Here is a 25,779-nt window from a genome sequence, read left to right as displayed (position 1 = left end):
AGGAGGGAAGGGGGAGAGGAGAGATTGGGGGGAAGTTCTTTGCAAAGGGAGAGTGGTGAGGGGCTGGAAGGGGCTGCCCAGAGAGGGGGTGGGTGCCCCATCCCTGGAGGTGTCCAAGGCCAGGTTGGATGGGGCCCTGGGCAACCTTGTGTAGCTCCAGGGCTGGAGGTTGGTGTCCCTGTCTGTGGCAGGGGGGTTGGAGCTCTGTGATCCTTGGGGTCCCTTCCAGCCCAGACCAGTCTGGGATTCTACGATTCTATGGTTGAACTAGATGACTTTGCTAAGGGGACCTTTAAAGTGAAGCCTGGGATGAAGGGAGGTGGGGGTGGAAGGTGTGTTCTAAGAATTCTTCTTAGGTCTCATTAACCTACACTGGCAACAAATTAAAATAAAGTAGAATAAAATAGAATAAAACAAAATAAAATAAAATAAAATAAAATAAAATAAAATAAAATAAAATAAAATAAAATAAAATAAAATATAAAATAAAAATTAACTACATTTGAGTGTTACTAATAGTTTTCTAAGTTTATGTTGTCAGACTTACATCAATACTCTTCTTGAATACACAAATGGGTTTATTAGTCAAAAATTAATACACAATGAATGCAACAAATACAGAGACATCCAGTTTTTCTTTAGTGCAAGTAAAAGAAACTAAAATTGCAACGTTTGGTTTGGGTTTTCACAAAATTATGTCTTAGTACACGTTATTTCTATATATTGGGCTCTTCTCAGAGGGCTTTGGGTGCTTTAGAAAGGGCCTAGAAGTGTCATTGGGTGCCCTATAAGGGGTCTTGGGTGCTCTACAAAGGGCCTTGGGTGCTTCTAGAAGGGTCCAGACTCTATGGAAAAGATATTGGTTGCCCATCAAGGGGTCCTATGTGCTCTACTAAGGGTCTTTGGTGCTCTACTAAGGGTCTTGAGTGCTCTACAAAGGGTCGAGACACTATGAAAAGGGTCTTAGGTGCCTGTCAAGTGGTCCTGAGTGCTCTACAAAGGGTCTTGGGTGCCCATCATGTGGTTTTGGGTGCTCTACAAAGGGTCTTGGGTGCCCATAAAAAGGTCTTGGGTGCTCATAAAGCATGTAATACATAGAAATATCATACACCCATCAAGGGGTCCTGTGTGCTCTACTAAGGGTCTTGAGTGCTCTACGAAGGGTCGAGACACTATGAAAAGGGTCTTGGGTGCCCATCAAAGGGTCTTGGGTGCTCATAAAGCATATAATACATAGAAATATCATACACTCATAAAGCTCATAAACCCCTAAGAAAACCTCAGAGATTATTCCTTTCCCATGGTTTTAAAAGCTGATAATACTTCTTTTCCCTCTTCCTCGTGCTTTCACTTGCTCTGTGACTCATTGCATTGTGTATTTACTCATCTCCCCTTGTCCCTGTGAGATCACAGAGAGGGCAATTAGCTTTCAACAATCACAGGGCGTACTCCCAACCATTCACCATCGGAGCCTGGGCTGAAGAAGGGGTAGAGTTTCCCAGAAAACTCAAGAGACTGAGCTGTGAGAAGGCATTTTTCTCCCACGTCGAAGAATGAAAGCTGGTCAAAGTCCTGATCCAGGAGAACACCCACCACCTTGCAGGGCTTGCAGTATTTTACACTCCCCCCATCACTCAGGCTGTATTGTCCCTGAGAGAACCTCAGGCTGAGTGACTTCTCCTTTGGGGGAGTATTCATCTGGTCGTTCATCAGGGTGTTTCTAATGTCCTCGTGCACCACACCCAGCTCCCACTCTGGTTTGTCCCCCACCTCCACTTCCCAGTAATGTTTCTCTTCTGAAAACCCTTCAGTAGCTGCCACCATCGCTTCTTCCTGGGTGGAGGACTTGACCCTGTTTTTCTCTTTAATGGTGAGGCTGGGATGTTTGCATTTCTCATCCAGGGTGATACTGGCTTGAGAAAGGAAGGAGAAGAAGGAGAAGAAAAGAAGAAGGAGAAAAGAAGAAGGGGAAGGGGAAGGAGAAAAGAAGGGGAAGGAGAAAGGGGAAGGAGAAGGGGAAGGGGAAGGGGAAGGGGAGGGGGAGGGGGAAGGGGAAGGAGAAGGAGAAGGAGAAGGAGAAGGAGAAGGAGAAGGAGAAGGAGAAGGAGAAGGAGAAGGAGAAGGAGAAGGAGAAGGAGAAGGAGAAGGAGAAGGAGAAGGAGAAGGAGAAGGAGAAGGAGAAGGAGGAGAAGGAGAAGGAGGAAAAGGAGAAGAAGAAGGAAAAGGAGAACAAGGAGAAGGAGAAGGAAGACAAGGAGAAGGAGAAGAAGGACAAGGAGAAGGAGGAGAAGAAGGAGAAGGAGAAGGAGAAGAAGGAAAAGGAGAAGGAGAAGGAGAAGGAGAAGGAGAAGGAGAAGGAGAAGGAGAAGGAGAAGAATGAGGAGGAGGAGAAGAATGAGAATGAGAATGAGAAGGAGAAGGAGAAGGAGAAGGAGAACAACGAGAAAAACACAAAGCCCCAAGTTATTTCCAATTTTCAGGAAAATAAACAGTAACCTCAAAGGAAATAAATAAAGGAGAGAAATTATATAAAATAAGAACCAAACACCTAAATACCCCAGGAATATAGATGGTGCTTTGGTCAGTCAAAATTATCCCCCCTCAACTTGTGGTATCAAGGACTGCGTAGATAGGAGGTGCTTTAGGAAACCAAGGTGCCCATCTCAGCCAAAGGGCTTCAAAACTTCACAGCACGTGAGTTTTTCAGAACACAAGGGATGGACTTTGGCTGTGAATGGAAGAACAGGAGATTGGGTTTACCTGCTTTGCTCTGGGCTCTCCTGAAATCTGCCAGAAAAGAGTTGTTAAAGTTACTGCAGGAAGTTGATATACCTGATTTTAGTATATTTGGGGGTGTATATTTGATTAAAAAAGTCAGTTTTCAGCTCAACTCACCCAGTTCCTTTTGGAGTTGTTCTGCAAATGACAGAAAGTTATGTCAGCCTCATGCTCTTCTGTAGGGTTTCTGTGCTACCATGAGTATTTCCTCTACATTCCTTAAGTATGACCTGGCCTAGGACTTGGGAAAGGATGATAGATTATTTTTGGAGGTCTAGGCTTTTTTCTAGACCCAAACTAGTGTCCTGGACTCTGTGTAAGGTCAGGAGAAGGAGAATGGCACATCAGCAAGTGAGGAGCCAAGAACACTGCCTCACCCTCAGTGCCCAAAGTTTAGATGACAACTGGATCACCTGCAGGTAATGGGACCTGTGGCCATAATTCCAGACCCTGTCAGATGACAAACTGGAGGTTGAACAGCTAAAATGAGTATAAAAGGTGGGGGTTTTTCCCCCCTTTCTTTCAAAAATATCAGTTTGTTCATAGGAAGGAAAATCAGTTTTCCACTCAGCTGCAGCAAAAAGTGAAACTCTTAAAGAATTGGAATGGAAATAGACATTGAGGGGTCTGAAGTTGCATCAGATAAAGAGTTTTTTAGGGGCAAATAAGTGTGGAGGAGATTGAGGTGCTGGAATAGCCTTCAAACGGTAGCACAGTTCGGTTCCAAAGTGCTATTTGTTTTTAAGGACATAAGTTAACTTAATATCCTTACCGATTTTGAGCAACAAATCCTGATTGTCTACAAAGGAAAAAACAAAACAAACAAAAAAACCCCCCTAAATTAAAAGTTTGGATGACTAAATCAGGCAAATTATGGTACATTCATTATATTGGATATACTAATATATAGGGGGGGGTATATCTATAGGACTAACCTGATTATGAATCTGTTTATAAATATTGTATTTATATTTGTATAATAATTATATTTATTAATCTGTTTATAAATGTGATGTTGTTTTTATTAATATCTATAGGATTCAACTGTTTGTAGAACAACAGACATGCATTATACAAGTTTTCTCTGCTAATAAATAATGTCACACAAATATGCCTGAGTACAAACCATAACAAAACAAACTAAAATGTATAGAAATAATTAGGGAGTGATTCAAACAAATCACTCCCAAGCATATTTACACTTCAGAGAGCATCGTAAGGAGAGTAAAAACCTCTCTCATTAACACAGAGCTTGAGATTAGATTTCTTTCTTGCTTGCAAATAAAACCCAACGTTATCCTTTGGTTCCACCAATGGAAAAATAACTTTATACACAGAGATAAACAGATATAAATATCCATAAATAGTCTCATACCTACAGATATATATATATATATATACCTATAGATAAAAAGAAGGGGAACTGTCTGCACTCATACACATGCCACAACTTTTCAGTTATCTTTCTGGTTGGAAAAGGGGAATTAATCTTCACAAATAGGAAGTTCTGAGAGAATTTCTCAACTCCAGGATTCAAAATTGAGTTGAAAACCATTTTATTAGAACAGTTGCCTATGAAGCATCTTTTCAGGGTACTTTTTTTGAAAGAATAGCATGTGGTACAAAAAGGAAAATGGGGGAAAAAAAAAAAAGCTGTTTTACCCTTGGAAGATCTTTCCTTCTCCTCCTCTGAAAAACAAAGCAACAAAACCCAGGAGTAGCAGAGAATGTTACATTCCTCAAGACAGAACCAACCCAAAACGTGACTAAGAAGGTGAATGTTAAAGGATATTCTCATTTAGGGAACTGGGGATTGGCATTAAATTCAGAATATCATTTCAAAGGAGGTGGGGGATAACTTGTCCTCTGTAGGTAACCATCCTGTAGGAGTCTTGATTATTAGCTTAGACTAGATATATAAAATTCACTAGCTAAAAGCCAGTGATATAGTAGATTATAACAGATATCATTAATTTAATTGAAAACCCCAGCTTTAGAATAGAAAACAATTTCAATACAGACCCTATTTTGTGATTTTATAACATTTTCAATGTAGAGGATTCTTCTAACCAAAAGATACTCAAACCCAGCAGAGCAAAGAAGCCAAACTACATTCTTACCTAGTTCATACTGGAGTTCCTCTATCTCTGAAAGAGATTATATTTAAATATTAAAGCACCATTTCCTTCCTTTCTTTTTTTCCCTCCTTTTTTTTAACAGAAATACATTGAATTTTCTATCTGTTCCAGTATATTCTGTATGTCAATTAAATGATCTGAGCTTCAAGAAAACGACCTTCCAAGTGATAGAGAAGCCAACAAGGAAAGGTGCCACCTTGGTCCCACCAACAAGGAGGGGCTGGTAGAGGATGTGAAGCTCAAGGGCAGCCTCAGCTGGAATGACCATGAAATGGTGGAGTTCAAGATCCTCAGCCCAGCAAGGAGGGCACACAGCAAGCTCACTATCCTGGCTGTTAGGAGAGAGACTTTTGCCTCTTCAGAGACCTTCTTGGTAGATACCATGGGACAAAGCCCTGGAGGGACTTCATGGACCCAAGATAGCTGGCTGGTATTCAAGGCTCAGCTCCTCCAAGCTCAGGAGTGATGTATCCCAAGAAAGTTGGACAATAAATGCCTGGAGGTCTGCATGGATGATCCCATGGATCTCTGGGATACTTTGCATATCCAGCTCACGTGTTTTTCACAGTAGAAGCAATCTTCTCATTCTGCTTTTGTACAGTGCAGTCCCAACCAGTCTTCATACAGAGATCAGTGATCAATTACTGAGCTAAAAAAAAGGAGGTTTCTAGACAGAAATCACTGAGAAAAGCTTGTTACCTTTTCGAATCTCTGTTTCTGCATCCTCTGTGAAAACAAGAAGACATATTTTGATATCCTAAGAATAATTCTTCAAACACTTTTAAAAATCCATTTTAATGACTGTGTAGAAGTGATTAAACCACGATTTCTATGTCTATCTGCTTGTGGGTATATCTACACACACGTAAATTACTGACTGTTAAGTGACTAGATTTCAAAAGTGAATTTATTTCTAATTAAGTGACTAGATTTCATAGAATCCCAGGCTGGTCTGGGTTGGAAGGGACCCCAAGGGTCACAGAGCTCCAACCTCCAGGCCTGGAGCTACACAAGGTTGCCCAGGGCCCCATCCAACCTGGCCTTGAACACCCCCAGGGATGGGGCACCCACCCCCTCTCTGGGCAGCCCATTCCAACCCCTTATCATGTCCTTAAGGACTCCATCTCCAGGCCTTTGAAACCCCTCTAGGGATGGTAACCCCACCACTTCTCTGGGCCCGTTCCAGCCCCTCACCACAGGCTGGGCCACCAACCTCCAGGCCTGGAGCTACACAAGGTTGCCCAGGTCCCCATCCAACCTGGCCTTGAACACCCCCAGGGATGGGGCACCCACCCCCTCTCTGGGCAGCCTGTTCCAGCCCAAGACTTACTGCCCAAGGACAACCTAGCTGGAGCCTACAGGCTCAACCAAAGTCCCAATCTTTTGAAGAATCTGAGGGTTATATCGTTTACAACACTAGGCATCATTTCTACTGTTACATTTGTCTTTCTAGAGGTTCATGGTGACATACAGCATAAATATGACACTTAAATATGGTATTAATACGACTTACTTTCACGAATGGTCATCTTATTGATCTCTGAGAAAAGAGAGAGAGGGGAGAGGCAGAGAGAAGGAAAACATTATCTTCTGGTTTGTAGCTTTTCACTTGAAGATTTTCATATTTCACAATTGAAATGCTTGGTACAGAAGCCATTTCTTTTCAAAAATGTCTTGATTTGCATATACTTATATAATCCCATTAAAATGACAAGAAATCACACAGAACATTTTAAAACTAGTGATGCTGGAAGCTGAAAAAAACCCCACAGACTTTGCATGATGTCCTGGCAAGAGATTTGTCTTGTAGACCTCTCTTAGCTAGAACACAGCTTATAGAGCAATAAAACTACTTGTCTATTAATTAAGCCAGTGGGTATCTTTGGATACATGAAGGTATTCCAGTTATTTGCATTATTTCACTAATGCAATTGAGTTCTAACAATGATTTCACTGTGGTGATATCTCAATTCATATTGGTAAATGTGGTTTTATGGGTTTATACTCTGAGATGTTGGAATAATTAAGAGTAAATATGCCAGGAAAGCAAAAATATGCCAAAAAAAGCCATGGCTGAAGAATCATGGGGGTGATTTTTTTCTTAATAACCCTTTACCCTCCTGCCCAGATAATTCCAGACATGGTGATCTTGCCTTTCAGTTGCATTAGGATGAAGAGTGGGACTTACTTCTGAGTTTATAAATCGCAGCGATGACCAGGAACACACACAGGAGCAGGATGACAAAAAAGGCCGTCAGCCAAGGGGAAGTGGCAGGGAAGAAGGCATCTACAAATGATTTCAGACCATCAGTTATAACTTCCCTTGAACTATCAGCTCTGATTACACATCTAAGTGAAAAAAAAACCCCAGATTTGGATCCACATTTCATCCCTAGACACCCGTAGGAGCAGTTCACTGGGACTATTTCACAAGCACTGAGGTTCTGGGGCAACCTGCTCTCAAGGACACGAGCTGCTGGTTACCTGCAATGACAACTGAAGACTCTGTTGAGGTTCTCAGCAGTTTATCAATGATTTTGCAGGATGCAGAGTTTCCAGATCCTGGTTTTAGAACGATGGAGCTGCTGGCGTTTGCCGTGGTGGTGCCAGCGGTGAGATGAGTCCCGGTGACATTATCTCCTCTACCATCTGTCCACTGTATCTGAACTTCAGAAAATAACCTCTCGGAGAAACACTTGAGCCTAATGCCACCATCCTCATAACCATCCAGGACAAGCAATGGATCATGGCCACCACCTGCAGAAGAGAGAGAGGAACGTGTGAGCTATGCTCAGCAGCCACAGTGGCTTTAGATGATAAGGGGGAAGAAGTCTGTGAGAAGTTTTGCGTCTGCAATGCCCTAAAAGTGCTTTTTTTCCCCCACTAACATTGCAGCCTTTATCTTCTCACAGCTTAGACCAGGAGCAGCAGCTGAAAATTTGACTATAAATAAACCAATATAGGCACATTTGAAGCACAAGTCACTAAAGACCATCCCTGTTTCAAATGACCAGCATCCAACATATCGTGCCAGTGAAAATTACCTCCCTTATTAGTGTTGGCAACATTAGGTTCATCTCATCAAATTTCTGCCCCTTAAATATGTCACTGAGGCCATCATCTTGTAGACAAAGCATTGAGACACTGCATTCCCCAGAGAGTGGCTTAATCCCTGGGAAGATGGGGCTCTGAGGTGAATTATGTCGTGCCCTGGAAGGGCCCATCTCCTCCTACTGACTGTAGATGTACCTTAGACAAATAGTGTCAATTTTAATGCCTAGAGTCAAGCAGGCTGAATCCCAGAACACCCAGTGAGTTCACATGCCATACAAAGAACTCATCTCAATCTGGACCTTCTCTGGTAGAGAAGAATGTCACAGGGGGCATCAGTTCCAATCCATTCATGGTCTCCAAATCTGACTTAGCACAGAGCAAAAGTAATCCATTACAGGGCAAAACTACCTTCAGTGGGATGGTGTGTAGATACCAAGATGAAGATGAGTGCTGTCAGCTGGACTGAGAGCCCCATACCTATGAGAAAGACACAACTCTCTTTAAATACAAAATAAATGACATGGAGTGCTGAACAATCGAGCTACATCATTCCCAGATTCACTCCAACATCTTCTTGCCTGCTTCATGTGCACTACTCACATGCTTAGCTACACCCCAGAGGAAGATGGGGAGTGATTGAGTAGCCAGAGAAGTCCTGTGATTGTTTATATGGAGGCACTTTGACACTGATAATAGTCAATGGCTATGAAGTAATCAATTCCTGAGCTGGGCAGACATATATCCCTGTAGTAGTAGTAGTAGTAACAGGACTTAGGGTTGCTCCTTGGAGTAAAAGGCAAAGACAATAAGGGTAGAACAGCCTAGAACATGAATTCTGCCGTAAAAAGAAGGAGGGAAGGGAAAAGTGAAGGGAAAGGGGAAGGGAGAAGGGAAGGGAGAAGGGAAGGGAGAAGGGAAGGGAGAAGGGAAGGGAGAAGGGAAGGGAAAAGGGAAGGGAGAAGGGAAGGGAGAAGGGAAGGGAGAAGGGAAGGGAGAAGGGAAGGGAGAAGGGAAGGGAAGCCAAAACATATGAAAAGAAATCTAAAAAGCCAAGAAAACAGCAGCAAGGCTTAATGTGCCTGCCAGGTACGCTGTCGCCAACACCATAACAAATACAAAAACTGCCACAAACACCCCAAGTAAGGAGTAAAAAACGACTGGCCAGGTGCAGTAAGGGATCTGTGCCCACTACAGGATATTAATCCTTGTCTGAGGCTTCCCAAAGGGTCTCCTTATCCTCAGCTCACTGTCAGAGCGTGGATTTCTCTCCACCAAATCCAACCCTGCTCAACCCCAAAGCCAAACCTGACAGCAAGCATGGCTTCATGATATTTTTCTCTCTCCCAAGCAGCAGTTCACCATGTGAAAATAATACATACAAAGCAGAGCTGGGCAAAGATAATACCCAGGCCTTTCAGGACAACCCCCCAACATGTCTGCTCTGCCACACAACAACACAACGCAATGCCTCCCAGGAAAGAGAGGGCTAAGAAAACATTCAGAGCTCTTCTTCAGAGATGCAGCCAAAACAAACCATAGCTTCAACCAGACAGAAAGACAAACCTGGGTTTCCAGAAGCGCAGCTGCCCCTTGAAGAAATCTCCACGGGAGTGTTTGCATCCGTTGGCGATGCTCAAGAAGGCTGCTGGTACCTTTGGACCTTCTAATCCTGACCATAAAACTCACCCTTCAGTTTCAGCTCTGAGATTATCCATTAACTCTGGCAGTGAGAGTGAAAGGAAGTAAGAAATGGGTGGGGCTGGGATTATTTTGCTCTTTGTGGTGAAATATTTTGTGGTCATATTGTAGAATCATGGAATGGTAAATAAGTGATGAGTGAAAAGAAGTGTAATGAGCCTTTAGAAGGCTTCAGGCAGTGGAAGCTTCCTGAAAATGCTGTGGGAAATAGTAAGAAACTAGTATATATCTGGGCAATAAACCACAGAATCAGAGAATGGAAGGGGTTGAAAGGTACCTCTGAAGATGACCTAGTCCAACCCTCCTGCTAAAGCAGACTGCACAGGTTCCCATCCAGGTGATTAATTACAGCTAATCTAAAAGGAGAGTAATTAGTGGGGAAACTAATGGCTGTTACTGACCTTGATGGTCTTAAAGGTCTTTTCCAACCTTGGGATTCTGTGTAAAAATGTCATTGTTCTTACCATCCTAGTAGCTATTTGATGTTTGCCTCAGCCATGCCCCAAAAGGCTTACAGAATGCCCAGGTCAGGTCAGGCCGGGGCGAGGTGGGGAGGTGGTGGAGGGAGGAGGGTCTGGGGGGGTCTGAGCGGTCTGCAGGGTCTTGGAGTGGGCAGTCTGGGGGTCCTGGGCAGGTCTCAGGGGTCCGGGGGGTCCTGGGGGGTGTCTTAGGAGTCTGGAAGGGGCACCCTGGGTTAGTGGGGGGACTCCCTGCCCGTGGCAGAGGGTTGGAACTGGAGTTAATTGATGAAGCAATTCAAAGTTGTGTATTTGAAGTTAGAACTCAACCCATGAATTGACATTATTAATGTGTACTAGAGACCTTTTAAAAGTCTTAAACTTAAAATATAAGTGATTTGTCCCTCCAGTGGAAGAGAAGATCATCTATTAACACAAGGATTTTGCCTGCGTGGTGATTTATCCCTATTTTTTGTGACATAAGATGATGACACCTGAACGTAGAAGATGTCAGCCACCAAAACCTGGATGAAAAAATATCACTCAACAAATATTTACAGATGAAAAAGCAAACGAGCCTAAAGGAAAGAAAAACAAGGTTGTAACTCCTGATACCAAACTTAAACAAGTCGTTAAGAGCTGGGCCATTGTTAGACCTTGGCAAAACTGTAGGGTTGCCTTGCTTCAGGCAGAAGACGGCCTTATCTAGCCATCAGCAAACAGCATATACCTCAAAGAGCCAGGAGTTCTGATGATCAGTTCCTGTGCCTTTCATCACCCTTTCAACCTGCTGTTTACAGAGACAATCCTTTCCTACTTGGCCTGAAGGATGTAATGTTTGCAGGGTCTGATGTCAAACAAAACGAGAGCGTGCAATAGAACATGAGGTCTTAATAGGAAGGGTCAAGAACTTTGCACTGACAAAAGCCCTTGCTGTGTGCAAAGCCAAGCTCTGTAAACAAGTTCATGACTACTCCAAGCTACTTGGACAATCCCACTACGGAACTTAAAACTTTCAGGAACCATTTAATGCTTCCAAGTGTCAAGGTTGCAGAACAAGTCTTCCCCATCAGTTTACCAGAGCCTGATTTAAGACAGCTAAAGACTTCAGGGAAGTAAATTTAGAGCCACTTGTTCCTAATGAAAAGGGTGTTTTGTTGGGGTCTTTTCTTGTTCCAGAAGCTGCCCTCCGATTTTCCAGGCAATGCTTGAGTTGGATGCTGATCAAAGGTCACCGTTGCTACTGGTTGTATCACACAGCTTCCTTCTGGGAGCATCCCTGACTTCTCTGGGCAACCTGTGGTAGTGCCTCACCGCCCTAAATACGTGGGTCAGCCTGAGCTGTGCCACCAACAGCCACGAATGGAGGAGCTTGTCCAGCAAAAGGGCTTGAAAGAGACAGCAGAGGGGTCAAGCACCCATGACAGGACTCCCAGGTGGGAACAAAGGACTCCAGCCCAGCAGGACAAGCAGAAGACATTATGGGCTGTGACCAGAGGCCCATGAGCAGGCAGGCCTGACAGTGGCCAAGCAAAGCCTAGGTGAGGAGAGGGGTTGGTTTCCCTTTCTCCCCCCTTCTAAACACTTTCTGAGCAGCCTGAGGTAGTTTTTTTGGCAGATCTGATGATTGTTTTGACACCAGAGATTAAAGAGAAGGTGGTGGGGCACTGGAACAGGCTCCCCAGTGAAGTGGTCCCAGCCCCAAGCTTGACTGACTGAGGTCAAGAACCCTCTGGGCAATGGGCTGAGTCCTGACTTTGTGTGGTCAGAGTAAGTCAAGTCCTCATGCCAAACTGTGAACGATTTCTCAAGGCGTTTCCACTCCTGGCTGCCACAGTTTCACAACCTATTTACATGTGCATTAGATTCCCCAGAAATGGGTGGGCCTTGCTCAGCAGTCACATGAATATTTATACTTTAAGGTATATAACAAGCGTGCCTCTGAGTCCTCAGGGTGCATGTGAGGAGGAAAGCTCCTCCATGCCCCTAGCACTGCAATAAACCCATCTCCTCTCTCTATCACTGGGTTTAGAAGGTTTTCTTGGTTATGATTTTTGGTAACGTTACTATCTCCTCTGCTGCCTCCCCAGCCGGTCACTGACTCCTTGTCTTCTCCTACAAGCACCATCTTCCTGCTCTACTCCATCCACCAAGCCTGGATGTACAAGGTCTCTGCTGCTACCATGGGAATACCACGAAATACCCTACCCATGGATGTCCATGGTGGGAGCTTGGCTGCCTTTGCTGGAACCAGAATGGAAACGATGGTCTTCCTCTTGGTGTGGCTTTGGGGTAAGTTTTCTCCTTTGCTCCTGGAGAATGGGGTTGTAGCTCCTGCCTGATAAATGGGAATCATGGTGGATTGATCCCTCTCATATTCCTAGTCCTAGCAAGGCAATGGGTTCGGGGGCTGGAATAAAGGACTGAAGGTCCTGGGAGCCTGGGGTTTAACTCCTGGCACTGGAAAAGGACTTGACATTTCTGAGACAAAAGAAGACAGTAGTGGAGATGATCATTGGGCTTCTGAAGCCCATGTAGAGATTTAGAGGCATTAGCAATGCAAACATACAGAGTCAAGCCCAGGGAGCAAACAAATGCAAGCCAGACAGAGCTTCCTTTGATTGAGTTGTGTAGTCCTGCTCTTTTCCTCCACCCCAGAGTCACAGTCTTAGGCTGTATTCACAGCTTAAGCATCGGACAGGGCCTGTCTGATAAAGGAGGGAACTTTGGCATCCTCTGCCTGGCTTAGATCCCAACAGCAGCCTGGATTTTCCTTAGCCCCATAAAGAGAAAGAGGACATCCTGTACCTCAAGTCCTCCTCCCTTATTATAAGATGGATATTAATTGGAAATACCTTCTTTTCCCCATTTTATGGGAGTCCAGTTGTTTAGCACAGCAGCTGGGAGGTGAGTTCCACCCCATCACTGCAGGTAGTTGCCCCAGTGAAGGTGTCTACAGCCATTTGAGTTGTCCTAAGTTCTCCAACTGCTGATCTGGAGGGTGCAGGTCCACAAATGACACTAGAAACTTATATTTTGGCAAAAAAACCCTGCTCCACATGGCACCAAGTGAGTGAGCACTGGACATCAGAGTTCTGAGAAACAGAACATCAGGGAGTGGTGCAGAGAGGATGGGGAGGGATGATCCAGGACCCGTGGTGCTACAGCAGTCCAACTTGTGCAGAGGCACTTACTCTGGGACCTCCATCTCCCAAAGGATGATGATCTGAGGTCTTTCTCTCATATTCCTGACTGTGGTGGAGTCTAGGGTTTCTGTGGTGCAGAGCTCTCCTACACCATGTGGTGTGTTGGGACTGTTCCATGGCTGGAACATGAGATGATTTGTTCTCATCCAAGGTTTTAAACATCTGGAATGTGTCTGAGAGGGACATATTAGTAGGAACCCCATGATCAGAACTGTGCTAGATGCCTAAGAGCTTGCAGCTACTTCTAAAGATGGGTTAGATACCCTAACACTGCCTATACAAGAAATTAACACTACTAATTAACCAGCACGATTTTCTTCTCATGTTCCTGATGAAGGAAAATAAAAGTGGTCAGCATTTTCCCCCAGACAGACCCAAAAATGGCATTATTCCTGCAAGACCAAGATGCTACATTCTCTGCTATCACCTTGGCTCACACCCATTTCTCCACCTTGGCTTGTGTTGGGATCCAGGTGCTGCCAACTCAGCTCCCATCAGACTTGCGAGTGGCCCCAACCGCTGTGCGGGGCGCCTCGAGGTGCTCTGGAAGCAGCAGTGGGGGACTGTGTGTGATGACAGCTGGGATCTCTCCGATGCCACGGTCGTGTGCAGGCAGCTGGACTGTGGGGAAGCACTCTCAGCCCCTGGCTCGGCTCATTTTGGTGAAGGAACTGGTTCTATCTGGCTGGATGACATGAACTGCACTGGTGCAGAAGCTGACCTTTCTGCCTGTAGGACCAGACCCTGGGGAGAGCATAACTGCCACCATGGAGAAGATGCAGGTGTTGTGTGCTCAGGTAACTCAATTTTACACCCCTTCCTGTGTGACACCAAAGGACTGTGAAGTTTAAGGGTGGTTTTTTGAGGCTGTGATGTTTAGAGGGTGGTTCTTTAAGCCTGTTTGGAAAACTTTATGTCTCTGTCAGTGTTGGCCTCAGCACCCAGGATATTGACCTGTGCCATGCCAAGGACAACATCATCCAGCTCAGCTGTACCAGTTAAACAGCATGGGTGGTGGTGTTTGTGCTTGTTCTCTGCTGGGGCAAGAAGAGAGATTGTGATAGGTTGGGCTTTTTCCCTTGATCCACATTATCCTTATGTCATTGTGGCTGAAATATGTCAGGGAAGTTGACATTAACGTGGCCTCCTTCCATCTGCTCTTTGTGACAACGCTCTCTCCTGGTGGATGTGTTTATTCCCCAGACTGGGACCAGGGTGAGAAATTCAGTGGTGGGTGACTTGTCTGTGAGACAATTGGGATATCTAAAGAGTGCTGAGATCCAGGAGCTGGGTGGGGAAGGCTTGAAGGTGCGCCCTACGTCATGGTTAACTGGGGAGCACACCTTCATCTGGGGGGCTGTGGTCACCAGGAGGTAGAAAGGGGATTGGGATGCTGACAGACTGCTCATTGGCCACTTCCAGGTCAGTCTTTCCAACACACTGCTCCACTCAGCACTGAACAACAAGCCAAATGCCCACATGTACACTCCCCTAGTAGAATCTGGAGCAGGATTCAGCTCCATGTTAAGATCCAACATCTCTGCCTAAAAGCCAACATCACCACTTAGACCTGGGGACTTCCTGTTGCAAGGATGGAGTTAATTCCCTATATGGATGTTTATTTGGACAGCTGAATAGATATTGGGACAGCTGAGTCGCTCCACAGATGTATAACTGACAAGAATTTCAACACCCACCTCACAGGAAGACACCAACAGGTCTAGAAGACACCTGGGTGTCTTCACCTGTAGCCAGCACCCATCCCTGGAGTAACATCACAGGGGGTTCATGAGGGATTCCCAATCTATGATACTCATCCCTCTGATTCTCAGCTCTGGAACCACAGAGGAAGATACAGAACTTGTTAGTCACCAACCTTCACCTTGTCAAGTCCTGGGCAGTGCTAGTGGAGGTGTCTCCTTGGCTTTGATGTCTATGTGGTCTTTCCACGTGCAATCCCTGATCGTGGGTTTGGTTTTGGTTTAATTTGGGGCTTTTTTTTTTGGTGTCTTTCTTTTTTTTTAATGCAGAACTTACAAAGCCATTTAAGTTGCGATTGGTGAACGGCTCGAGTCGCTGTGATGGAAGAGTGGAGGTGCTTTATGGCCAGCAGTGGGGAACCATCTGTGATGACAACTGGGATATAGTTGATGCTGAGGTTGTTTGCCAGCAGCTGGGCTGTGGGATGGCTCTATCTGCACCTTCCTCAGCTTACTTTGGGAGAGGGACTGACCCCATCTGGCTTGAAGATGTGGCTTGTGAAGGAACTGAAGCTGCCCTCTCTGAATGCAGTGCAAAACCTTGGGGGAGCCATGACTGTACCCATGGAGAAGATGCTGGTGTGGTGTGCTCAGGTAAATCCCACTCTGAGTGGGGTTTGTGGGGTGTGGAGATGTGCTGGGGGTGCTGTAGGAGGCCCCTTTTCCCTTTGGAGCAGCGCTGACCCCAACAGCCAAGCTGAGATAAGAGTGATTCATACTGTTAAGACCTCTAATGGTCTTGCCCCTTCCCACCACCACATGAGCCAGTGGAGTGGTAAAAGGTAGTGGTGGTGTAGGAACTATTTGTAGGGGTCTCCACACTACAGCACATGGCCAGTAGATGCCTTGGTAGAGCATCCCCTCTCACCACATGGCCAGAAGATGCCTTGGTAGAGCATTCTCTTTCACCACATGGCCAGAAGATGCCTTGGTAGAGCATCCTCTCTCACCACATGGCCAGAAGATGCCTTAGTAGAGCATCCCCTCTCACCACATGGCCAGTAGATGCCTTGGTAGAGCATCTTCCCTTACCACATGGCCAGAAGATACCTTGGTAGAGCATCTTCTCTTACCACATGGCCAGCAGATGCTTTGGTAGAGCATCCTCTCTCACCACATGGCCAGAAGATGCCTTGGCAGAGCATCTTCTCTCACAGCAAGGAGCAGGTACTTTGGCAGCCCTGCCATCCCACTCTCATGCTGGTAGATGTTGTTCCTTCTGAGGTTCCCTCATGCTGTAGTTCCTTCTGGAGATTCCCAAAAGCTCTAGCATTAAGTGATGCTCTTCCCTTTGCCTGCCTTGTCCCTCCTTGAGTATTAGCAACAGGTCCTCCCACATCATTGGAGCCCCAAGGTTACACATCTTCAAGCTTCCTTTCATCATTCCCAGAGCAACCCACTCCTTCCCAGTTCACCAACGTTCTGGTCAAGCAAGAAGCAGCATATCCCAACTGGTGTACCATTAGGCATTTGCTGGTGGGCAGTGATTATGAATAGGCTGATTGCTGGGACAACACTGGAAGAAGCAGTGTTGGTTTCCACCTGAAATGAGGTTCTACCTGGGGGGGGTCTTTCCTCTGTAGCCATGAATGGAGTTATGAAAAGTATGTAGGGGCTTAAAATATTGAGAAATCCAATGTTTTCCCATGGCAAAGTGGGAGACACCCTCAGTTCATCCCCAGGTGGAGGATGGATACACCAGACTCTGCACTGGGTACTTTCCTGATGTCTTTATCCTTCTCTCTTCTTCTCTGTAGGGTTTGCAGAACCAGCCCCACTTCGGTTGGTGGGTGGATCGACCCACTGCTCTGGGAGAGTCGAAGTGCTTCACGGCCAGCGCTGGGGAACTGTGTGTGACGATGGCTGGGGCCTGCTGGAGGCAGAAGTGGTGTGCAGGCAGCTGGGTTGTGGGAAGGCCTTGTCGCCCATGCACGGGGCTTACTTTGGGCAAGGATCTGGCCCCATTTGGCTTGATGATGTCAACTGCACGGGGACAGAAGCCGGTGTGTCCCAGTGCAGAGCCAGTCCTTGGGGAAGCAATAACTGTGGGCACGGAGAAGATGCTGGTGTGGTTTGTACAGGTACCCATCACTCCTGGTGTGTCATGGGGGGGAAGCTGTTTGGGGAGGACCCTTTCAGGCAGACCCTGAAGGATGTGTCCTTCAGCACAAAACAGGTCTTCCAGAGCAAGTGAGACAGAATGCCTCAGAACTGGGTTGTCCTGACATCTGTGAAGGCAACAGGCACCTCCACTGAGCTTTGCCTGGCCTGTGTCGTAGTCCCCAGCACCAGGTATCTGATGTTCACCAACACCAGAGCTAGAAAACCTCAGTGTCTGATATTCATAGTCCTCCATCAATTCTTTCTGAGCTACCAAAATCTGATGCTCAGAGTCCGTGAGACCATAAGGCAACCTTGGTTCTCCTGGGCCAAGGTTAGTCCTAGCTCAGCTAGCCACCAGAGTGCTACTCCCCCTAGTCTGCTCTGCTACAACAACAGGTTGTAGGCACAACTACCATGTTCTAGTGAGATAGAGGTTCAAACAGACCTGGCTGGTTTTAAGACCAAGTCTTGTAGGGCCAAGTCTTGTAGGGCCAAGTCTTGTAGGGCCAAGTCTTGTAGGGCCAAGTCTTATAAGGCCAAGTCTTGCAGGACCAAGTCTTGTAGGGACAAGTCTTGTAGGGCCAAGTCTTGTAGGGCCAAGTCTTGTAGGGCCAAGTCTTATAAGGCCAAGTCTTGCAGGACCAGGTCTTGTAAGGAGAAGTCTTGCAGGACCAAGTCTTGCAGGGACAAGTCTTGTAGGGCCAAGTCTTGTAAGGACAAGTTTTGTAAGGACAAGTCTTGCAGGGCCAAGTCTTGTAGGGACAAGTCTTGTAAGGACAAGTCTTGTAGGGACAAGTTTTGTAAGGACAAGTCTTGCAGGGCCAAGTCTTGTAGGGACAAGTCTTGTAAGGACAAGTCTTGTAGGGACAAGTTTTGTAAGGACAAGTCTTGCAGGGCCAAGTCTTGTAAGGAGAAGTCTTGTAAGGACAATTTTTGTAAGGACAAGTCTTGTAGGGCCAAGTCTTGTAAGGACAAGTCTTTTAGGGACAAGTCTTTTAGGGACAAGTCTTGTAGGGACAAGTCTTCTAAGGACAAGTCTTGCAGGGTCAGGTCTTGCAGGGCCAGGTCTTGCAGGACCAAGTCTTGTAGGGACAAGTCTTGTAGGGACAAGTATTGTAGGGCCAAGTCTTGTAGGGCCAGGTCTTGCAGGCCCAAGTCTTGTAGGGACAAGTCTTGTAGGGCCAAGTCAACTGGAGACCAGTTTCTCTAAGGGACTGAAGTTGGTGCAAGGGTCTGCTGAGCTAAGGAGGCTGTTGCAATCCAGGCCCAGACCAAAACACCACAGAGAACTGAAGTCTTCATTATTTCCCCACACAGGGTTTGCTGAGCTGCTTCCAGTCCGCCTGGTGAACGGTTCCAGCAGCTGCTCTGGGAGAGTGGAAGTGTTTCATGAGCAGCAGTGGGGAACCATCTGTGATGACAACTGGGACCTGGCCGATGCTCAGGTGGTGTGCAGGCAGCTGGGCTGTGGGGCAGCGCTCTCAGCCCACAGCTCTGATGGGTTTGGAACAGGAACTGGCAGAATTTGGCTGGATGATGTGAGCTGTGTGGGGAATGAAACTTCCCTCACTGAGTGTCGGGCACGGTCCTGGGGAGACCACAACTGCCACCATGGAGAGGATGCTGGTGTGGTCTGCTCAGGTACCAGTAAAGCACATCGTGAAGTTTGGGGGGTACAGGGGATGGCCAACCATGTCCTGGGCTGCATCAAGAACCATGTGGCCAGCAGGCTGAGGGAAGGGATTCTGCCCCTCTGCTCTGCTCTGGTGAGACCCCACCTGGAGTCCAGATTTGGGGTCCCCAGTATAGGAAAGACATAGAGATGCTGGAGCAAGACCAGAGGAGGCTACAAAGATGATCAGGGGGCTGGAGCACCCCTCCTATGGAGACAATCTGAGAGAGTTGGGCTTGTTCAGCCTGGAGAAGAGAAAGAGACCTGATTATACTGAGAGGAAAGTGGGAGAGGGGCTGTTCACCAGGGGCTGTAGTGATAGGACAAGGGGCAGAGGCTTCCAGCTGAAAGAGGGTGGGTTTCTATTGGACAGTGGAAGAAATTCTGTACTATGAGAGTGGTGAGACACTGAAACAGGGTGTCCAGAGAGGCTGTGGAAGCCCCATCACTGGAAGTGTTCAAGTCCAGGTTAGATGGGGCTTTGGGCAACTTGGGCTAGTGAATGCCCATGGCAGGGTGGGTTTGGATTCAGTGATCTCGAGGTCCCTTCCAACCCCTATGATTCTGTGATCCTGTGATTGTGGATCCAAAGTGAGGGAGGTCAAAGAGGGTTCAAAAGTGATGAGTGGACTGGAGGATCTTCTTGTATGAGGGAAGGCTGAGAGAGCTGGGTCTGTTTAGCCTGGGGAAGAGAAAACTGAGAGGGGTTAATACTGATTAATACTTATAAATGCCTAAAGGGTGGGTGTCTAAAGGAGGAGGCCAGGCTCTTCTCAGTGGTGTCCAGTGACAGGACAAGGGGCAGTGGGTACAAACTGGGAAAAAAATGAGGAAAAACCTTCTTTACTGTGAGAGTGGCAGAGCACTGGGACAGGCTGCCCAGAGAGATTGAGTAGTCTCCATCTCTGGAGACATTCAAAACCTGCCTGGGTATGATCCTGTGTAACCTGCTCGAGGTGATCCTGCTCTGGGTGATGGACTAGATGGTCTCCAGAGGTCCCTTCCCACCTCTAATATTTCGTGGTTCTGTCACAAGGAGGGGGTTTTGCAGTCTCTACAGAGCTCCTCAGACCCTTTGCAACCGTGTTTTCACCCATCCAGGTGTTGCAGAACCAGCTCCCATCCGGCTGGTGAACGGCCCCAATCGCTGCGCCGGGAGAGTCGAGGTGTTTCATGAGCAGCAGTGGGGAAGCGTGTGTGATGATGGCTGGGGTGCAGCTGAAGCCAGCATCGTGTGCAGGCAGCTGGGCTGTGGGGCAGCACTGTCAGCCCTGGGTTCAGCTCATTTTGGGCAAGGCTCTGGCCCCATCTGGCTGGACAACGTGAACTGCTCGGGGAAGGAAGCGACGCTCTCTGAGTGCAGGGCTGAGCCTTGGGGGTCCCACAACTGCAGGCATGGAGAAGATGCTGCTGTGGTCTGCTCAGGTAACCCCCCCTCTGCATCCACTGGCATGATGGGGAAGGTTTTCTATTAGCAAGAGGGGTAATTATGTACCCTCCCCCCAGCAGCAGGCTCTATCTGAAGTGTTCTGAATCTGGGTTGTGAACTGTGTTTCATCACAGTGGAGATCTGTTAAAATTCCCTCCCCTCCCCTTTTCCCTCCCCTTTTCCCTCCCCTTTTCCCTCCCCTTTTCCCTCCCCTTTTCCCTCCCCTTCCTGCTTTCCTTCCCCCTCCCCTTTTCCTTCCCCTTTCCCCTCCCCTTTTCCCTCCCCTTTCCCCTCCCCTTCCCGCTTTCCTTCCCCCTCCCCTTTTCCCTCCCCTTTTCCCTCCCCTTTTCCCTCCCCTTTTCCCTCCCCTTTTCCCTCCCCTTTTCCCTCCCCTTTTCCTTTCCCTTTTCCCTCCCCTTTTCCTTTCCCTTTTCCCTTCCCTTCCCCCTGTCCTCTCCTCTTTCCTCTCCTCTTTCCTCTCCTCTCCCTTCCCCTTTCCTTTTCCCTTCCCCTTTCCTTTCCCTTCCCTTTCCTTCCCTACTCCCATACCACAGAACATGGTCCACAGACAATGATCCCCTTCAGTCCGAACACAACAACCAGAGCAGACGCCCCAACACTGGGGAACCCAAAGGCTGCATCCTGCTGTCATTGAGCTCCTGCATATTTCACCTTATTCTTAATCAGCCAAACGGCCACTTAACGAGTTCTTCTTGTTAATTTCCCCCCAGACACACCAAGAACAGCCCCACTGAGGTTAACGAACGGGCCCAATCGTTGCAGTGGGAGAGTCGAAGTCTTTTATGGCCAGCAGTGGGGGACAGTGTGTGATGACAGCTGGGATCTGAGCGACGCTGAAGTTGTTTGCCAGCAGATGGGCTGTGGGAGGGCCCTATCCATCCCAGTCTCTGCTCATTTTGGAGAAGGGTCTGGCCCTATCTGGCTGGATGATGTAAACTGCACAGGGACTGAAAGTGCCCTCTCCACGTGTGAGACCTCCCCATGGGGAGTCCACAACTGTAAGCACGGAGAAGATGTTGGTGTCGTGTGCTTGGGTAAGTCTCACCTGGGGTACCCCAGCTCTTGGGCTATCACAGAACATCTCACGTTGGAAGGGACCCATAAGAAGGGGTGCTTGAAACACCCTCTATATGTCTTATAACTCTAAAACCAAAGTAGTGGACAGAGAAAGTGCTTCAAAGAGGGATGGGGGGCGGGGGGAGGGGGGCAAATCCATCTGTGTTTCCCTCTCCTTCGCATCCAAAAGCCAGTCGTGACACCATGGACCAATGCAGTCCACCTTGCTGCTGGCTGTGCAGATGTATTTGGGACTCCTTCCCACATGAGTAAGGAGTAAACCTGGTGGCAATGCAGGGCTGGGGTGATTCACCCTGTTACAGAGGGCGTCGAGTCACTTGGACTCTTCTACTGCTGACCATGACAAGCCCAGTGAACGTATCACACTGGGAAAATCAAGATACACTCCCTGGTCTAGACAATTATAGGATCATAGAATGGTCTGGGTGGGAAGGGACCCCAAGGATCACAGAGCTCCAACCCCCCTGCCACAGGCAGGGACACCAACCTCCAGCCCTGGAGCTACACAAGGGTGCCCAGGGCCCCATCCAACCTGGCCTTGAACACCCCCAGGGACGGGGCACCCACCCCCTCTCTGGGCAGCCCCTTCCAGCCCCTCACCACTCTCTCTGTAAAAAGTCTTGCTGAGGTGAATCCTACCCCAGTTTTCTTGTAGCGCTCCCCAAGAAGGTCTCTCTTGCTCATGATGTTCCCCTTACTCAGTGGGGTTTCTTACCATCTGTCCACAAGCATCCTTCTTGTCAAAGACAAGATTTTGGGGACGAGCCCCATCCATGTCTCACTGGTTTTGGACAGCACCTTTCCTTGACTTCTGGGGCAAGCTGAGGGCAAACACCATCACTGAACCCTTCTTTCTCCACACTGTCCCTGTGGTTTGTTGATGTCACCAGCAAGAACCTGTTTGTCAGGAAAAAAAGACCCCCAGACCTCATCTTACCTCTTTGGTTCAGGTCTTCCAGAACCCACCCCCATCCGGCTGGTGAACGGCTCGAATTCCTGCTCGGGGAGAGTGGAGATGTTTCATGAGCAGCAGTGGGGAACCGTCTGTGACGACAGCTGGGACCTGGCTGATGCTCAGGTGGTGTGCAGGCAGCTGGGCTGTGGGGCAGCGCTCTCAGCCCACAGCTCTGCTCAGTTTGGAAGAGGAACTGGTGAAATTTGGCTGGATGATGTGAGCTGCGCTGGGGATGAAACCTCCCTCTCCTCTTGCCGGGCACGGCCCTGGGGAGACCACAACTGCCACCACGGAGAGGATGCTGGTGTAGTCTGCTCAGGTACTGCTGTGCCATGAAATTTAGGGTGCAATCTGGTTTTCTGTGGGATGGGGGGCACATTTTACCATGATGCTGGGAGGACATTGGGTCCATGACATGGGAGGAGTGAATATATTTTAGGTTTCTTATGGGATCCTCAGCGTGGTGCTGGGGAACACAATAGATGATCTGGTTCTCTGGAGCAGCAGCTGGAAACCAGGCAGGACAAATCTGCCCCCAAAGTGTGTATTTAGGTAGCTGAGATCCCATCAGCAGTGTGGGCCAAGTGGAGAGAAGGCAGGTCCAGGTATTGTGGGATGTCATCCGCTCTCTGATGGGCACTCTCCACTCTAAATCAGAGTGTCCTGTGTCAGAGTGTCTGGAGAAGAGTCCTGGGGAGGTAATTTGGGGAGGAAAATCAAGGGGGACAGGCTGCCCTGGCCATCCCTGACCTCTGCAGGAGATGGAATTGCTGTGTAGCCAGTGATGGCACCGGCAATATCCGCAGCTTGTAGCATCCAGGTAGCAAAGCTCACACGTTCTGGTGATCAACATCCACGTCCACAGGGGGGTTGTTTGGCACAAGAGGAGGAGGTTTTGCAGTCTCTGCAGAGCTCCTCAGACCCTTTGCAACCGTGTTTTCACCCATCCAGGTGTTGCAGAACCAGCTCCCATCCGGCTGGTGAACGGCCCCAATCGCTGCGCCGGGAGAGTCGAGGTGTTTCATGAGCAGCAGTGGGGAAGCGTGTGTGATGATGGCTGGGGTGCAGCTGAAGCCAGCATCGTGTGCAGGCAGCTGGGCTGTGGGGCAGCACTGTCAGCCCCGGGTTCAGCTCATTTTGGGCAAGGCTCTGGTCCCATCTGGCTGGACAACGTGAACTGCTTGGGGAAGGAAGCTGCCCTCTCTGAGTGCAGGGCTGAGCCTTGGGGCACCCACAACTGCAGGCATGGAGAAGATGCTGCTGTGGTCTGCTCAGGTAACCCCTGGCTGTGTCTGAATCTTTGTGGTGGGGGTGAAAGGGGCTGGAAAACCTGTTCTCCCTCAATGGAAGATCATCTCTGAGCTCATGGTGCTCCTAGTGTGTGCTATTAACCACCTCTAATGTGTAAACATGTTTTTGGTGGGGTTTATACAACACTCCCACCCCTGGCCATGGTCAGCAGTCACCACTGAGCCAGAATGACAGTTACCACCAGCCTGATACCTGGATCAAGGTTTGCTTTCCATAGCTCAGCTTCTGAAGGCTCCAAGAGCTTTTCCAGGGCTGGACAGGTCCCAGAAGTGTCCCATTCCTGCTGGAGGTGCCGTCTTGTGGTGTCACCACCAGCAGAGTCACCGCTGAGTCTACATGAAGACACCTGAAATGTTCTTTTTTAGCCATCTGGTTCTCATCCAGGAGGACACCCTGCTCAGCACTCGTCCCCTACAACATCTCAGAAGGGTTCAGGTGCAGGGTGCCAGTGTGAGCTCATGTTGTTTGGGTTGCTCTTTGCCCAGGTAGCCCAGAAGTGCCTCCGGTCCGGCTGGCCAACGGCCCCACTCGTTGCGCTGGGAGAGTCGAGGTGCTTCATAGCCAGCAGTGGGGGACAATCTGTGATGACAGCTGGGACCTGAGCGATGCTGCAGTGGTGTGCCAGCAGCTGGGCTGTGGGGCTGCCCTGGCTGCCCCTGGTTCAGCTTATTTTGGGCGAGGCTTTGGCCGTATCTGGCTGGATGACGTGAAGTGCTCTGGTGGAGAAGCATCCCTCTCTGAGTGTGTGGCAAGGCCTTGGGGAGTCCATAACTGCAACCACGGAGAAGATGCAAGCATCATATGCTCAGGTAACCTCCATCCACATCCCATCCTACCAGGTGTTAGCCCATAGTAAGCTCCTAGGCTGGATGTGGGGGCTGGTGGCTCTTTCTCAGTCTATCTTGTCTTAGACAAATGCTTTGGGATGACATTGGAGGTGTGGAGTTGGAGCTTGGGTTTGTTTGGAGCTTCTAGGGATGATTCCCATCCCTCCATGTGACATGTTGCCCATTTGCCTATTAAAACTATCACTAAGTACTCTACAAACCCTAGTGACTCCCAGGGGCTCATCAGGTTGCTTCTACAGGTCTGAGTGGCATGTCTTTTTCTTCCAGGTGGGATCTAAACCTCATGGATCTTCCAGAGTGGAGAAGAGAGATGATATTTCCAGCCAACACAATTCATTTAACCCAAAGAAAAGTGATTTCTGAAGTCCAAAAAGCATGGAGTAGAGAAGTGAGCAGCTCAGGCCTGACACCCAACTGAGGTGCCCAATTCAGGGGCACCCCTGCCCTGGGAAACTGTTCAGCTAATGGAGAGGGAGGTCTTTGTGTGGGGTTAGGCGGTCTAGAGTCACCTCTGAGTCACGACTCTCACCCCCCTGGCTGTAAAAAGCAGCTTGGGGTGATGTATCTGGTTTGGGTTCCTCTGTGGATGCCTGCACATGGTCCCACAGTTCCCTCCAAGCTTCCAGACATCTCCCCTCAGGGGTGGAGAATGTGGAGAACACTGTTGGGCACCTGGATCGTTGGAACATCTTATACCTTCCCTGCCCAAGCCATCACACAGCTCCCATGACAGTTCCTCCTCTCCTGCTCATGTTGTCTCTACTCCATGTAAGTTCCTTTATGGATAAGGTGTAGAAACATCTGGCTCTTGCTGTGTGGGCTTGGACAGCCTTGAGTAGCCAGTTCCCTCCCCACCAGAAGCATCCAGTTACTGCAGTGAAGCCCTCACATAGTTTTCCCCCCTCATAAGAAAGACAGGATGAACCTTGTGCCCCTCTGGGATGTTCCCTCCAAGCCTTAAACCATCCCTGCTCCTCTTCTCACCTTCTGCTTAAGAGAAAAGAAAGTAGAAACAGAAAGTGGACGTGGGTGTGTGTGCTTGAACTCCTTGTTCTGATTGTCTTCATGATGCTCTGCACCACGGTCAGACCACCACCAGCTTCACCCTCCCTAAATCCACCCTCAACTAGGGCAACCTTCCACCAGCACGATGCTACGAGGTGCTTCAGACCTGCTTTGGGATGGGGTGAACTGGTCTGGCTGGTAGGTGTGGGGGAGAAACCAGTCACCTGTGCTTCCCATGAAGCTAGATGGAGCTGGTCAGCTCGTTT

General features: G+C 48.2%; 2 protein-coding genes across 2 annotated transcripts; one reads left to right on the top strand and one right to left on the bottom strand.

Annotated features, from left to right (window-relative positions):
• Positions 1-1,422: 1,422 nt before the first annotated feature.
• Positions 1,423-8,445, bottom strand: LOC311204424 (butyrophilin subfamily 3 member A3-like; the record flags this gene model as incomplete). The annotated part of the gene is made up of 9 exons (XM_084280851.1): positions 1,423-1,913; positions 2,761-2,787; positions 2,896-2,916; positions 3,551-3,577; positions 5,616-5,642; positions 6,430-6,456; positions 7,105-7,203; positions 7,401-7,673; positions 8,379-8,445. The coding sequence occupies 9 exons, from the start codon at positions 8,443-8,445 to the stop codon at positions 1,423-1,425; spliced, it is 1,059 nt and encodes a 352-aa protein (XP_084136977.1).
• A 3,891-nt stretch (positions 8,446-12,336) lies between these two features.
• LOC311204423 (scavenger receptor cysteine-rich domain-containing protein DMBT1-like) lies at positions 12,337-24,786 on the top strand (the record flags this gene model as incomplete). Its single annotated transcript, XM_084280850.1, has 11 exons — positions 12,337-12,418; positions 13,806-14,129; positions 15,363-15,686; positions 16,850-17,173; positions 18,513-18,836; positions 19,969-20,292; positions 21,028-21,351; positions 22,345-22,668; positions 23,301-23,624; positions 24,146-24,469; positions 24,776-24,786. The coding sequence occupies 11 exons, from the start codon at positions 12,337-12,339 to the stop codon at positions 24,784-24,786; spliced, it is 3,009 nt and encodes a 1,002-aa protein (XP_084136976.1).
• Between the last annotated feature and the right edge of the window lie 993 nt (positions 24,787-25,779).

The sequence above is a fragment of the Gallinula chloropus genome, assembly GCF_964237585.1.
Source record: "Gallinula chloropus genome assembly, contig: HAP1_SCAFFOLD_220, whole genome shotgun sequence".
In the NCBI taxonomy this organism is placed as follows: Eukaryota; Metazoa; Chordata; class Aves; order Gruiformes; family Rallidae; genus Gallinula; species Gallinula chloropus.
This window is presented reverse-complemented; position numbering and strand designations above follow the sequence as displayed.